General features: G+C 45.3%; 1 protein-coding gene across 4 annotated transcripts in view; it reads left to right on the top strand.

The window, feature by feature from the left end:
* The window catches only part of LOC146867553 (delta-1-pyrroline-5-carboxylate synthase), a 384,344-nt gene that overhangs the window by 239,963 nt on the left and 127,770 nt on the right, over positions 1-16,611 (top strand). For all 4 annotated transcript variants that reach the window (XM_085606275.1, XM_085606272.1, XM_085606277.1 and 1 more), the window contains exon 12: positions 12,037-12,257. In XM_085606275.1, the coding sequence (XP_085462401.1) occupies positions 12,037-12,257 (221 nt within the window). The remainder of the gene's footprint in view (positions 1-12,036; positions 12,258-16,611) is intronic.

Below are 16,611 nucleotides of genomic sequence, written 5' to 3'. Positions count from 1 at the left end.
GGGTGGGGGGGGTTCGTTGGGGGGGTTGCTGGGGGATGGGGCGGGGGGTATATTGGTTTTATCGCACACCCACTGTGGATTACTCCTGTGGATGAACTACCTCGTAGCACAGATACTGTTGGGGTGACTGTTGTACAGTTGTGATCAGTTTGGTGGGGTGATCACTGCACTACGTCCTGATTTGGCTGGAGGGCGAAGTACTGGGGAAGGGGATTGACTGCATTTTGTTCTGTGCCCTAATAAAGTCTGTTTAAAAAAAAAAAATGAATGAGTCACATAAACATGCTATGAATTTTGATTGCTGCAATGTTTTTATCAGCTGCCTTTTATATTTTATGTTGGTGGATGTTATACATAACATGCTTATATCATGTGTAGTTTATGTTGTAGTTTATGTATGGTGGCAACTGATTTTGATAAACTACCAATATTTAAGCATATTCATGTCCAGTGTATGGGATTACATATAGTGCTGCACTAGGTACATATAGTGGTCTTTCAGAGTTCAAAGTAGTGCCTTCTATGGCATACGGTGGGGGCAAGGGCTGTGTTGGTCAAGTGTAATTATGGGTACAGGAATGTGCTTAAATGTAACGGTGCTTCACAGTCGCTAGTAAAGGGGTCTCTGCAAGCATTGGGATTGTTTTTGCAGTGAAACATGTATCTGCCATGTCTTTCAATAGCCACATTCCTTCGGAGCAGGCTTTAAGTGTTTCTTTCCACTGTTTTTCACCCACAGATTGCATGGTGTCACAAAAACCTCAATCTGCTACTCTCCTTAATCATGCATAAAAATGACCTTGAATTACTACTATTTCTCTTCTTCATTTATTTTGAAAGCACCTAGGTTTCCTTTTTATATTCCTCTTCTTTATATAAACTGCTTAAAATCTCATGCCTGTCTGTCTGAAGGTGTTTATACAAAATCATTTGCTTCTCGTGTATCGCCCTCTAATGATCCGACCTAAGTCACTAATGTACCACAAAGAAACCAGAGTAAATGTGTGGAATGGTTTCCTTTAGCATGCAATACTAACCATAATAATTAACAGGCTGACCACTAACTGTAGGCTCCCGGATAATGTGCTGCTTGTCTTAAAAGGCTCCAACGCTTCGTCATGGGTAGGAAGTGCTATATGAATGCAATTTCAATTACATTCTTTTTGTGAGAGGAGCATTCCTAGTTCGCTGTGCTCCTCTTTGGTCTCACCAGCACCCCTCGGGTTTTCACCAAGATTGAGGCTGATACAGTTGCTCACAGACCATGTGGTACTGCAACAACCAGGGTGGGTGGTGGAATGGACCCTGTGTCAAGAGGCCTTGCACTTCTGGGCACGGCTGGACTGTCAGGTAATGTTCGTGGTGGTGGACTGGGAAACAGCATTTACAACGCTGTCTCCACAGCGCGGTGCCATTACAACATGGTCGCTAGAATGACTGCGTTGTTACCACACATACCATTACATTGCAAGTCATTACTACGATTTGCTGTAAGGGGCGCACTTGTGTTGGATTTAGAATCCAACACCTTCCCTGCTGTTGCACAAACTGGAGTAGGAATAGTAAATAATACTATTCCTAAGTCCAGCATGCCCCCTACAGCAAGTCGTAGTAATGAGGTGCGATGTAATGGTATGCGTTCTAACAACGCGGTCGTTGTAACGGCATGCGATGTATTTGCATGCGTTGTAAGGGTATATATTCAGTGGACCATCTAAAAGTATCATTGAATACCAATGTGGTTGAGCTCAGCTGCTGGCGCCTAATAGATCATTAATGGCAGCTACACCTGAAGGTGGCTCAAAGTCTTTCTTTCATAAGGAGAACTATGGCTCAATCTGTTCTCCATCACTGATAATGCACAATGTGAGCACGTCTGCGTGTTGGAGTTACCAGGAAGTATTTCGCTCAGACATGTCCTGCCTCGGGTGTAACTTGGGACTCCTGTACGCCTTCTTCTGCAACCATTCTTTCCCCATGTTCTCAAGAATATCAGGTCAGACCGGGCCCAAATCAAATCGAACGCCATCAGTGCAGATCCACACTGTGCCACATTCCGGCATGCAGAGGAACTCTGGCAAAGTTCCTGGGAAGCATTCAAAAGGTGAGCAATCTGCAGGTATATAGAGTCTCTACCAAAGGGAAGTAATTAGTTCTTTATTAACATTGGGGTGGCTGCCCCCCCCCCCCCCCCCCAACAATCCCTAATAAATATATGTGGTGCACCTGGCCGTCGTGGCGCCACCACAAGCAAACAGGAACTACTGCAAATGTAGATAGTGCAGGGCCTGGTGGCCTTTACTCCATTGGTCACAAAGGCACTAGGAGTGTCATAGGGTGTCGCGGACCTCAGGGGGTTAGACCCCCTTCCTAATGAAATCTAAAGACGGAATGATCTCCAATGATTATAAGGCTGATTCACTGGGTGGCTCCTGGAAGATAATAAAAAAAAAGCTGAGGGGGGGCATTCCTGTGAAGTATTCCGGCTGACTATTAGCAACAGGACCTGGGCTGGACTTTATTGCCTTCTGCCTGACACCCTGAGTGTTTTAAGGGTTCCCCTAGAGGTCTTTGGAGGCCTTGGAAGTGAACTGCTGTGGTTGCTTGGATACCAAAAGACGTTTGGAAACCTTTTCAACTCCTTTGCTCCAGTGCTTCAGGGGGACCGAATTTCAGGTTTGTCCCACATCGAGATGAAGTTTTATTCAGAAATAAAAACAAAGTACCTTATCAGAAACTGGATTTTTGTTTTAAACTTGTTTTATTACATTTTATGATAAACATATTGAGGAACCAAATTCATCACTGTCACAACTTAAATGGGGTGAACATATCTTCTTGCTCGACACATTACATGATCATTGCATATATTGCAAATACAGCATGGCTGTGATTGTTTCAGCTATTCCTCCAGTAGCACAGTAATGCAACCCTCCCAATGGATTTTGGGAGGGTTGCACTAGGTATTTAACAGAGTGAAACATGTAGCCTATACACTTATTATGTAGGTGTATCATATAATGTGATCCAATATCCGTGGCAACTGAGGGAGCCGGCCGGAAAGGCTAAGAAACCACGTCGGAAGATCAGCAGGTTACAGTTATCTTTGGGTCTAGAAGTGGGTGGTCAGCGAACGTTTCTTATTGCTCATTGCAGTACACTAAACCTGGGATCCACCTTTTCTTTGTCAGAGCTCTGCCTCTGCGCCAATATTTAGATACCAGATTATTCGCCAAGAGGAGCGCCAAAGCAGTCTGTGTCCATCTCAGGGCACAGTGGTATAGGCACACCCATCATTTCTGAAACCACAGTGATCGAATAGTCATTTACGCAGGTGCGGCTCCATTCTTTGTGCATAAAATCAGCATCAGCTATCTCTCATCTGCAGCAGGAGTGAGCGTCCAGGCGCATTTTGTATAGGCCTACTGGAGTGTGATATAAATCATACGAAGCTTGCTACTCCGTGCCAGCAATAATGTTTGAGTGCAGCAAAATTGCCCATCTTTATCCGGTGTTGTAGTGTACAACGTATTTTCCTATTTTACATTAGCACTTGCCACACAAATGGAAGCATCCTGCTGCACGATTGTATATATAATTGATACTAGCATCCTGGGTGTGGTAGACTTGGTCACTGTTTCTAGGTGGATGGAGAGGCAATGGTTCCTGCAGGAGGCAAGGCAGAATCATTATGGAAGCAGCTTGTAAACAGTAGTAAAGGAATACGTCCAGCAGTGTACTGTCCGAGAATGCAGTGAATGTGTGCAAGTCGAGAAACCTATTTAGCAGCACCATCACTTTCAGTTCACTTTCTTAAGGGCAGTAAATGTATGGAGGATGAGTATACAGGGTTTGGTTCCCTTTTGAGACTTAAAGTAGGCAAAGTACAGTGATGTTGAGAGTTACATATTATCGTGCTCAGTGAAGTCAGAGCTGCGTTTTCTGTTTCTACTGTGAGATGTGCTGTGCACCGCATAGGGTGATACCAGTAAAACGCATAATGTGCCTGTGCACAATAGGAGTATAATTCCACCTCTGGAGTCGCACATGTAGCAGGGCCAGTGTTGCCCATTTCAACCTTGGCTGTTTGGGTCCAGACTAACAGTATCGATAATGATCACAGCATAAAAAAAAAAAAGTTATAGTGAGGGGATTAGAATATTGGTAAAATAATACAGCATTTAACGAAGGATTATCATTTTAAGCAGTTCACTGCGACCAGCCAATGATAATGGGTCATTTGTCCAGCAATCTATTTTCTCTTCTAAACTTGGGATGGCCTTCCCATAGTTCTGTCTTAATATGGTTTCCATGTCCCTACTCCTCCGTTTACCGAAATACTTCAATCAAAATCAATTAATCCATCAAAATCCTCTTTATCCTGTCAGGTTTGACCATAAAAGCACAGAATAAAAACATTTACATCTTCGAAATATCGAGGACGTAAACCACTCCAGTGGGAATTCTGGTACATATATTTGGGTGTTACCTGTCACAGGGAAGATCGCTGACTTGGACCAGTTTACAGTTATCCCAGAAAAGCCCCCAAATCTTATGATCTCCCACCGAATGGTTGCAAGAGTCCCATCGTCCGTCAGTATCGGTTGTGATGTGAAACGTAATGCACATTGTGAGTATTGCTCCTGCAGCCTAGAAGCCATAGGTTCCACCTTAAGAACAAAAAGGAGTAGGTACAAGGGGCATACTTGTCGCTTTCCCCGCCTTATCTATATGGCATTGGAGACAGGCCTGTTAAATACGCACTGTTTGCCTATTGTACAGGATTTGAACCCAGTCTGTTTAAAAAAATAAAATAAAAGGAATAGGACGACTCTACAGAGTCAAACACCGTCATGGCTTTCAGTAGGACTGCTGCAGCGTGTGTTTCCGAGTCGATCTGATGAAGTAACAAAAATTTTGTACTCAAATTCTGTTGCATTGACCTGCCAGGTATGTAGCCAGCAAAGCTCTCTTGGGTAGTGATGGAAGGAGATTGCTCACTAGTAACTTGGCCAATATCTTAACATCGCAGTTGGTAAGGAACAGGGGCCCATAAGAATCCTAATTTTCAGGGAGTTTTCCGGGTTTAAGTAACGGCACCAGAAAGGATTCTTGCATAGTTGGGGGAAGGCAATGCTTTACATAGGGCTTTTCATATACATTTAATAAGTGGGGTCCTGGATGTCCGCAACTCTTTATAAAGTTCAATAGGCAGCCCATCGGGTTCAGGTGGCTTACCCGATGGTAGGCTCTTGATCACCGTAACTATTTCTTCCAATGTAATAAGCTGACGTAGACACTTGCACCTAGCAACATCCAATCAGGCAAGTGTGATATCATCCAATTACTGTCTCAGACTCTCTGTCCCTGAGTAGACCTTGAATGTACAAAGGTTAGGAAAGCTCCACATATTTTCAGTGGCCTCTAATTTGATGCTTCTATCACCCTCTTTTATGTGTGTAATATGATTAGTGGCCCAAGGCCTCCACAACAATGTGCCAGAATTTTCCCCGTCCGTTCACTCTCGCTATAACTGCGTGCTGTAGCATATTACCCCAGGAATTGTACCTCCTCTGTGGCCACCTCATTATATTCTGAAATCTTCTCCCTTATCTGTTCTAAAGGGGCTGAGTCTGATGTTGATCACCAGTCTTGTTCAAGAGCTTAAATAGCTCGCTCAAGCGTAGTCCGTGAGCGCAGCACTCCACTTCGTTTGGAAATACAAGCCCTGTGAATAATGGTTTTAAATGCCTCCCACACCAGATTCATCTAAGGTATAGAACCAACATTTAGCTTAAAGTATTCTTGGATTTCCAGGCTAATCTCCCCCCGAAACACACAATCCCTCAGCTCATCAGGCACCGAGTCTCCACACCCCATGGATCAGAATGGTGTCCAAGACACACAGTGACAGGAGCACCAGTGAATAATCGGACAGAATCTTAGCTAAATGCCATACATCTATTACCTTGGTACTGACGTCCTTGGAGGACATTCAGTAGTCCAGCCTGGACCACATATCATGTACCGTAGATATGAATGTATCTATCTAGTTGTATCAGGTTGCGAGATCTTCTGATGTCCAGAAACTCTTGTTCTGTCATAATACTGCTGATAGTAGCTGCAACCAAATTCAGTCACCTGACATGGCCCTAGCATCTATCCAGCACTGGGTCGAGCCTTGGTTTTACAATGCTGTATCAACAAACTGTCTGCCATGGGAACATTCATCGTGTTGAGGCATGAACAAAGCCTGAATAATAAGTCAACTAAACAATGAATGTGACTGAGAAATCTATCTACCTCTACAATCCAAACCCCACCCTCCTCTCACACTGACACCCCCCAACACATCAGTGAGACATTCAACCCTCATTTTCTGAAAGCTACTATTATCCAAAACAAATATAGCCTGCACAAAGCTGGTCAGAGGAAACAATAACAGCAGGGTATTACCCTTGGGAGACTACCACAAATTCAGCATAATCAATCAATAAATCAGGATTTATAAAGCGCGGATAATCGCCTGATAGGGTATCAGGCGCTTGCAGGTGCCGAGGCTTATTCGAACAACCAGGTCTTGAGGTCGATTCGGAATTCCAAAAGTAAGGTCGGGGTCCAGAGGTGCGTGGGGAGGCCGCTCCAGGTCTTTGCTGCAATGTGGGAGAAGGAGCGTCCCCCACTTCTGCTTCGGTAGATGCGGGGAGTGTGGGCAACTGAAAGGGAGGCTGAGCTTAGTCTTCTCGATGGTTGGTGGAAGTTCAGTGGGTGAATAATGTATGCGGTTTCTTGGTTGTGTCAAGCCGTGTGTGGGGGTCATCTGATTGAATTTGCATCTCTTCTGTACAGGGAGCAAGTGGAGTTGCCTGAGGTAGGCTGTGATGCGGGTTCATCGGAGAAGGCCAAGGATGAGTCTAGCTGCAGCGTTCTGTATGGTCTGAAGTCTCTGTAGGAGGTGTGAGGCAATTCCTAAGGAGAGGGCATTGCCACAGTGCAGTCGGCTGGTAATGAGGGCCAGTGTCACGGGGCGTCTCGTGTGTGGGGGTGGCCACTTGAAGATCTTACATAGCATGCACAGAGTGAGGAAGCAGGCGGAGGAGACTGTGTTGATCTGTGACTTCATGGTGAGCTTGTTCTCAGTGATGATTTTGAGGTTTCTTGCTGGTCGGAGGGAGTTGATGCGGGTCCTAGGTCTGGTGGCCACCAGGTGTCGTTCAATGTGTTGCTGCTGTTGCTAAAGATCAGTACTTCTGTCTTGTCTGTGTTCAGCTACAGGCAGTTGTTCTTCATCCAGTTGCCAACGTTTGTCATGCATCTGTGGAAATTGGTTCTGGTGGTGGTGGGGTTCCGAAGGCAAGAGGATGAGTTTGGTATTGTTTGTGTAGGAAATTCTGTTGAGACTACGGGATCTATTGATGTTGGTCAGCGTGGTTATATATGCATTGAAGAGCATGGGGGTGAGGGATGAGCCCTGAGGGATTCCACAGTTGATCTCCTTGGGTACAGAGGTGAAAGGTGGATCCTCTGGGTTCTTCCAGTGAGGAAGGAGGTGATCCATCTGAGCGCGTCCCCTTGGATGCCGATGTGGTGGATTCTTTCCATCAGCATGTGGTGGGATACGGTGTCGAAGGCTGTCGTGAGGCCGAGGAAGATCAAAGTTGCTGTTTCTCCTCTGCCGAGGAGGGGTCGGATGTCGTCTGTGGCTGCGATCAGTGTGGTTTTGGTGCTGTGATTGCTGTGGAAGTCGGATTGGAAGTCGTCGAGTGGCTGGTTCTGCTCCATGTGTCATGAGTTGTGTTGATGATCTTTTCCAGTACCTTTGCTGGAAATGGGAGCAGGGATATTGGCCGGTAGTTTTTGAGTTTGCTGGGGTCGGCGGAGGGTTTTTGAGTAGTGGTCTGACTTTCGCGATTTTCCAGGAGTCGGGTAATGATGTGGTATTGCTAAAGGTGTACTAAAAGTAGAGTGGTGAGTTCCTGGGCAATCCTTTGGTGTCTGAGGTTGAAGATGTGGTGTGGGCATAGGTCCGTGGGAGCTCCCGAGTGGATTAATTTCATTGTGGAGGTGGTGTCCTCGGTGGAGAGGATGTTCCAGGTGGTTAATTTGTGGTTTGTATCGGTTACGTTGGTGGCGTATACGTGGAGGAAGTCCATAGGTGTGGGTTGGGATTCAAAGTTTCTGTATATGGTTGGAAACTTGTGGAAGGAGTGGGCGAGGTTGTCGCACAACTCCTGTGAGGGTATGATGCTTTCACTGGCAGCCAGGTTGGAGAATTCCTTAACGATGTTGAAAAGTTCCTTGGTGTTGTTGGCGCTGGTTTGGATACATGCAGCAAGGGCTGTCTATTTTGTTGCCCTCAGCAGACAGTTGTAGAGGTTGGGGGAGGTCTTGAAGGCTGCCCTGTCAGAGGATTCCTTGCTGGCGCGTCATCTCCTCTCCAACTGTTTGCTGTCCCGTTTCACTGTTCTGAGTTAATTGAGTGATCCAGCTGGCCTTTTTAGAGGATTTTCTCTCTGGATGTTGCTCTTGATTGGGACTATGAAGTCTGCTCAATAGGTGATCCATGTGATGAAGTTTTTCACTCCCTGTTCGAGGTTGGTGCGGTAGCAGAGTTGGAGGTGTTAAGGGCGTTCGCCCAAGCTGGTCTCTGAGATTTTGTTTAACCTAATTCATCAGCATAATCCTTCCGCATATGATGCAAGTAGCCAGGTCAGTCCTTATCGGCACATTTATAATATTAGTACAGTACATCAGCATGTATTCCCTCATCTAATCAGTGAAGCTTAAATAGTAAGACATAAGCATTTGTTTATTCGTGAAAGCAGTGCCATCCCATAAACAGCTATCGATGCAGTAGATAGTCAAGTTTACAGCAGTAATTGCCAATAAGTGTCGCTATAGGAGACTGCATCTTCCTTGTCCCTCAGCGTCAGCGATGGCCAGCTGCTTCAGCAATAGTTTTCACGAAAGTAGATGCTAGTTGCAGCATTGCAAAGGTCTTCTGTTGACCCTTGTAGTCTTTTGGAGAGTTTATGGGAAATAGTGGTTTCTGGTGCTGCTCTGTACCGCCGCTGCTCCTTCCTAAGTGGCCATTCATGGAAGGAATTTGAAGGTTGGGAAAATGGGTGGCCTGCTTGAATATAATTCTTTAAAGACATGTTGAGGTGGCTAGGGTTTAGGGGGTTACTTTTACCCTTGCTCTTGCCAGGATGGAGTTAACTTTGATGTTTACAGAGAGAGAGCGCATTAACAGTGAAAAGACTGATTATTAATATAAAATATTAAGTAGCTGGTTTTTCTTGGATGGGTAGGGAATTGCTCTTAGGGGAGAGGAGTATAAGTTTGGTCTTTTTGAGGTTCAGCTTAAGGTGGTTGGTGTTTAGCCAAGTTTGAATCTTCTTTAGTGTGGCATTAAGATGTTGGATGTCTCAGGGTGATTTAATTCTGTAGTAGAGTTGAGTGTCATCGGCATATAAGTGATATTTGATACCAGCTTGGTTCAGGATAATTGTGAGGGGTTCCATGAAAAGATTGAATGGGGCTGGCGAGAAGATGGAACCTGGAGCTACGCCTTTAGGTATTGGTGCGGGCTTTGAGAGACATCTGTGGATTTTCTTTTGCTGTGAGCGAGGATGAAGATAGGACGTGAACCATCTCAGGACAGTGCCATTGATAACAGTGCAATTCTGGAGTGTAAAGCTGGGTGATGTACTGTATCAGATGTTGGTTGAGTTGAAGTAGGACACTTCAGCGTTTTAGCAAGGAAAGGAAGATTGGTGATGGGTCTGATGTTGTTGAGATCGTTGGGGTCAGCCCCAGGTTTTTTTTTACAATAGGGGTGACTTGGCCGAGTTGGAGGGAGTAAGGTACGCGGCCTGATCAAAGAGAAGCACTGATGATATGGTTGAGATTTTGAACTAGGGGGGGATGGAAGAGGGTCGGTAAAGTGGGATGTGGCCTTCAGTTTGGTAATAATTTTGAAAATTTCACCTTCTGTCATAGGTTTGAAGTCAGGTCATTTAGCATTATTCTTCAGTTTAGGGAGTTCATTGTGTGCTCTGTTATGCTTTGTAGCTTTGTAGTTCCGGTCTTTAGTTGGGACCCCTAGGGGGAGTTTCCGTGTTGACTTGGGTGTCAGTGGAGCTGACTGGATGGGATGTCAGAATATTGTCACGGGTAAGGGATCGTGTGATTTTGACAACTTTGTCAGCTAGAAAGTTGGCTATTTCTTCGCAGCGTTCAGCTATGTTTCTTGTTGAGAGGTAAGTGTAGTTTGTTGTTTTATTATCTTGAACAGCTTTGCACGGTAGAGTTGGTTACAAAAGAAAGTGGCTTTTTCTCTGAAAATGTGTTACTTGTAGGCGAGCCGTTCTCAGAAGTGAGAGGTTCGCCAGTGAGTGATTCTGTCTTCTTATTCTTCCGGTCTGTCTAAGTTGCCTTGTTTTGTTGTTAAGGTCTAAGTGGAACCATGATCTGGATTGGATTTTTCTTAACCTCTTTAGTTTGAGTGACGCAACCTGGTTAAGAACATCGATCATCCATGAACTGCAGTGGGCAGTTAGTTCATCAACGCTTTGAAGGAGCTGTTGCAAATTTAATTTAGCATTGATCCTGAATTCTAGCTCTATTAGTGGGATATGTTTGATGTTCCTAGGCCAGAGGGTGGGTTTCCTGGAAAGTGCTGGGAAGGATGTGTGGTGTAGCTTGAGATCGAATAGAATTTGATGGTGGTCCGATCAGTTGATAGGCAAGATGGAAGGAAGGAAAATCAGCTTACTTCTAGTAATTATCTCATCCAGAGTTCAACCTTTATTGTTGGTCGATTCATTACAGAGTTGCCTGAGATTTTTTATCTCCAGTAGGTTATTTAGGTTGCGGATTCTGGGGTCTTCTGTGTGGTTCCAGTGCAGGTTGAAGTCTCCCAGGAGCACATCATTGGCGCCAGTTAATGAGAATTGAGTTATTAGATCGGTAAGTTCCTCAGTGAAGAGTGTGCAATCACTGGATGGGTGATCAATGGTGTGGACTTTGGTGGGAGTGGTGTCTTCTGTTTTAATTTCTACAACAAGATATTCGAAGATTGAGTAGTTCAGGGTCTCGGAGTGGTCACGTTAGGATGAGAATGCAAGTTATTTGCAAGATATGGCGGAGACGCCCGCTTGCGATATCTTTCTTTCTTTGTACTGGGCACAGTTAAAGGCTATAAGTCTGCCCTCTTGGCCATTTTAACCTGTGAATGACCAGCCTTCTGTGTTGGTGAGGTTCTTAAAAAATGTAATGCACATGTTTCTGCCAAAGTCCTTCATTAAGCCTTAATTGTCCCTTAAATTAATCCTTACAAATCTGATCTGCCGGCCATTTGTGCCCATGTCCAGTTGTTTTTCACAGCATCAAGATGTGTTTTTCGTACCGCTAATATGTCTGTGTACCATGTCCGTGAGCTGCAGGAGTCTGCAGTTAGGAATATCCATCCGAAGAAAAAGTTACTTACCTTTGTAACACTCTTTCTGCAGATTCTTCACAGTCCTCCCTCCTCTCCATTCTCTGGAGTGGGCTACTGTATCTTTTAAGAAGGTCCCAGTTTAATTTTGGCAACTTGTCACTTCCGATTTGTCCCAACTGATCCACACTTGAGGACGTGGAAGAATGAAAGTCAAAACTGTCATCAACGCACAATAGTGGTGCCTATTTTGGACGCTGCTCCTTTCACTTCCGGAGTGGCGAAAGGCTGTTGCTGAGTCTGAAGGCATCACCTGCAGCGCATTTAAAAGTCCCCATCCAGGCAGGTGCCTGGGATTATTCTAAAGGTGAGAAATCTGCAGTTGTAGTATCCACCAGAAAGAGTGTTACCAAAGTCCTTCCTTTGTGCACCTTTACCATTATTTAAAGAACAACAAAATGACAAGAAATATGTCTGGGTAGATTACGGTAAACTGTTAGGTTAGATAACCTGTCAGTGTGAGTGGTTACTAGTCGTAGCTGTTAATTTTCTCAAGTGACTCAGTTATTAAAAGCATTAATTTTCCAATCTCTTAGGAAGACTGCCCCCACCTTTGCTGAAACGGCTAAGTCTATCAACTGCAAAACTGAACAGTCTGGCAATTGGACTTCGTCAAATAGCATCTTCATCAAAAGATAGTGTGGGACGTGTCATTCGAAGAACACAAATTGCTCAAGAGTTGGAACTGGAGCAAGTCACTGTTCCTATTGGGGTGTTACTGGTTATCTTTGAGTCCCGCCCTGACTGTCTTCCACAGGTACAATGCTACATAAATGTGTCTGTTAGTTCTGTTCTGAACACAGATCTTTGATTTAATATATGTCTTGAACCCATCCCTAGAGTTTTCACAACCATAAAGAAGCTTCTATAATTTTGTGACCTTGTAGTACTTTTTGGTATTTTACACTTCTGAACCCAATTCCTTTCCTATTCAGTGTCTTGCAAGTGCTATTGTATTAGTTTATGTTGAAATGCAGAAGTGGGAGCCATTGAGTGGGTGGCTCCTGTAATCATGTTTTATAAACCTGTGTAGAAATATGATTATACATTGACCTGTGTGAACATAATAACACTGTAGTTGTCGACAAGTACCTTTTTGCCAAATATCACAGAAATAGTAGCACTCTTGAAAGGGGCAAAGGCTTTCAGCACACAGGCCTTGACCTCTGCATATCACTAGGTAATGTTACATGAAAGACCCTACTCGTGGCTAAAAAGCTTTGCATTCATTTGTTACACAAACACTTATATTGTATCAAGTTCAAACTAAAATTTCTGATGCTTTCCATGTCCTTGCGAATGCCACAGGCATTTGTAATGTCACGTGGATAGTATTTTGCATTAGATGGTGGTGGTGGTAAATCTTCAATTCTTTGCCTTCATAAGGTGTTTTATCATGTTCTACAGAGTTGAGGATTGCAAATGGCATTTCATTTTCAAGTTCAATTTAGTGGATGCTTCATCCCAGTATAATGCGTACATTTGGACTAGGCTTTTTTTGCAGTATGTTTGCTTCAAGCCTCTATCTCCTACTGTATTTTCTGTTTGATAAGTGGTTACCAACAATTTGGATTAGAATAGGATACAAGTTATAATGAGTAATGATAGAATAAAGTACTGTACAAGGCATATGAGCTGCAGATCACACACTTAGGATAGTAGATCGCCATCTGGTGTTGGGCTCGGATGCTTGCAGGTTGTTGTTGTCTTCGGAAGAAGTCTTTGGTCACGAGATAGGTGACTCCTCCCTTGGATGACAGTGCGAATGGGCATCGACTCCATCCTCAGATTGTTTTTTTCCGCCATTGGGTTCGGATGCAACTTTTCCGCTCCGGTTGGAAATATCAATTCCAAGCTTCTCGAAGCGAAAAACTTTACAACAAAACATCGAAACACCTTCATTCTCGATATCGACTACATCGGCTCGATTCTGGACGTCGATGCGGCCCGCTGGGCATATCCACGCCGTGAGGCCTATGGCTCATGGAAAGGACTCCGTTCAAAAAATGCCCCCAGTGTGGAGCAAAATTTCCGCACAGTGACCACCACAAAGTCTGCAACCTGTGCCTATCACCGGAACACGACGAGCCCAGCTGTCCAGCCTGCGCAGCATTTCGATCCAAAAAGACAATTCGGGATCGAAGGGCTCGACGCCACATCATGGCACAAAGACCAGAGGACATCTTTGATGAAGGCCCAGATGTCCCGGAAGAAGATTCCGAGGATCTGCAAATAATTTCCGAAGCAGACGACTCAGACGACCCCATCACTCGTGGGCAACGTGTGAGTACCACTGCCCCTGCCCCAACCCCACCAAAACCAAAGGCATTGGTCCAGACTTCGCCTGCTGGCCCCAGTCGAGACCGAAAACATCCTTCTTAAGCCCCGTCTCCGGGCTCGGCTCCGAAGAAACATAAGCTTTCCGGTAGCTCGGGACTGTGCAAACCGCATGTAATTGTCTAACCGGCACCATCGGCACCGAAGACAAAAGACTGTTCGGCACCGAAATCGGCTCCGAAGCCCTCGGCACCGAAACCACCAAGGTCAATAGAGACACCGGCACCGAAGGTTTCCAACCCCGCGGAAACACCTTCGGCTCCGAAAACCACATCGGCACCGAAACCATCGTCGGTACCGAAACCACCGGCTAAGGACTCTCATACGCCTCCTAAAGCCAAACACACTACCGATCAACCAAAACCTCGATCGGAACCGAAAAATCGGTACCAAAGACTGTTCCTGAAGAACAAGAGCTTTTTCATCCAGACCCAAGGCAGAAAAATATCTATATCAACCCCAAGACTGGACATGTCACCGCGGTGCCATGCAAAAAACGGAAGCTGGACACACCACCTGCCCCAGTTCCTGTAAATAGGATGGACTCTTCTACTTCCCCAAATCCCTCCTTCCTCTCCTATACTGCCACCTATCCCACCCCCTCTGCCTACACCGCCATTACATACACCCTCTCCATCTCATACACCACCACCACAGGATGATTATGATGACCTAGGGGGTGGGGGTGATCCTAATGATCTGGTTACGGATCCAGACACCACACCCCTGGATGATTGGGCATTCCCCTTACCAGATATGCCTGACCCTCAGCCATATCCCTCAAAACCATCGCCTCCTGACGATCACCTGGGGTTTGGACAATCATTAAATAGAGCAGCAATATACCACGGCATTACAATGCACTCAGACGCACCAGAGGAAGACTTCTTATTAGACACTTTCGAACAGTCTCAAAAGTCTGTACAAATCCTGCCAATGATTAAAGGTGTCATAAAACACGCCTCCGAAGTCTTTAAACACCCCGTTCGTGCCAGGGTTCTCAACCCACGAATTCAAAAGAAATATAGGCCTGCTCCTGAAGACCCTCACTACATCAAGGGCCAACTCCCTTTGGATTCTTTGGTCGTTTCCAATGCACGGAAACGTGCCAACTCCCAAACCATGGGAGACACACCACCCCCAGACAAAGAATCCAAACTATTAGAAGCCTGTGGCAGAAGAGTAGCGGCACAAGCCGCTAATCACTGGCGAATTGCCAACACTCAAGCCCTACTAGCACGCTATGATAGGGCCCACTACGATCAATTAGAGACTCTCTTACATCTGCCAGACCAATACAAAACCCAGGCAAATGACCTCATTCAGGAGGGAAAGCTCATTTCAAATGCAGCAATTAAATGTGCACTTGACACCGCAGATACCGCCTCTAGAGCAATTAACACAAGTGTGCTCCTTCGACGACATGCATGCCTACGTATCTCAGGCTTTAAGCCAGAGGTACAAACTACCATACTTAGTCAACCATTCAATCAGGAGCAGCTCTTTAGACCAGCAGTAGACGCTGCATTAGAAAAAATGAAAAAAGACACAGACGGCTAAGTCCATGGGAGCATTACAATCTCCCCAACCACGTGGGTCCTTTCGGCGCCCCTTCTATAGAGGAGCCTCCAAAAATATTGGAACGGACACCTCCTCTACATTTAAAACCGCCACACACACATCCCCAGTAGAGGATATTTTAGAGGCGGATACAGAGGAAACCACAACAAAGAGCGAGGTCGAGGTAGTAATAACACTCGCACCTCCCCTGCCACAAAACAGTGACTTTCCTCCACTCCCCCCAGACCATTCCACTCCAGTCGGGGGAAGATTAACATAGTTCCTACCTGTCTGGAACTCCATCACAACAGACAGGTGGGTAAGACAAATTATCCAGTATGGTTACTGCCTGGAACTCACAACTACCCCCCGCATATACCACCCAAACAGCGTCACATGTCACAAGATCATCTTAAACTCCTCAAACAGGAGGTTCTCTCATTGCTTCAAAAGCACACAATAGAACCAGTTCCCTTACAACATCAGGGTACAGGGGTATATTCACTCTACTTCCTAATCCCCAAAAAGGACGGGACTCTAAGACCAATACTCGACCTCAGACCCCTAAATCTTTATATCAATTCAGATCATTTCCATATGATCACTCTTTAACAAGTGCTCCCACTACTGCAACAAGGCGATTTCCTTACCACACTAGATCTCAAGGACGCCTACTTCCACATTCCCATACATCCTGCCCACAGGAAGTATTTAAGGTTTGTGGTGGACGGACAACACTACCAGTTTGCAGTCCTCCCATTCGGGGTAACAACCGCACCCAGAGTATTCACAAAATGCCTAGCAGTAGTAGCAGCACATCTCAGACGACAACAAATCCATGTCTTCCCATATCTAGACAACTGGCTAATAAAAGCTAAGTCATTCAACAAGTGTGTTCTACACACTCACCAAACTATCCAAACTTTACACAACTTGGGATTCACAATAAACTATCCCAAATCTTACCTCCAACCTGCTCACATACATCAGTATCTGGGAGCCACAATAAACACCTCCACAGCCCGAGCATATCCCAATCCAGCCAGGATAGCCAATATGCAAGCTCTTATCACAAAATTCCAAACCCAACACTCTCTTCCAGCAAGAGTGTTCATGCAACTCATAGGCATGATGGCGTCATGCATCTTCATTGTGCCTTATGCAAGACTTCAAATGCGCCCCTTGCAAGAATGTCTAGCACGTCAGTGGAACCA

This window comes from Triturus cristatus, chromosome 1_2 (assembly GCF_964204655.1).
Source record: "Triturus cristatus chromosome 1_2, aTriCri1.1, whole genome shotgun sequence".
Lineage (NCBI taxonomy): Eukaryota > Metazoa > Chordata > Amphibia > Caudata > Salamandridae > Triturus > Triturus cristatus.
Note: the sequence above shows the minus strand (reverse complement) of the source record. Positions and strands in the feature narration are given on the sequence as shown.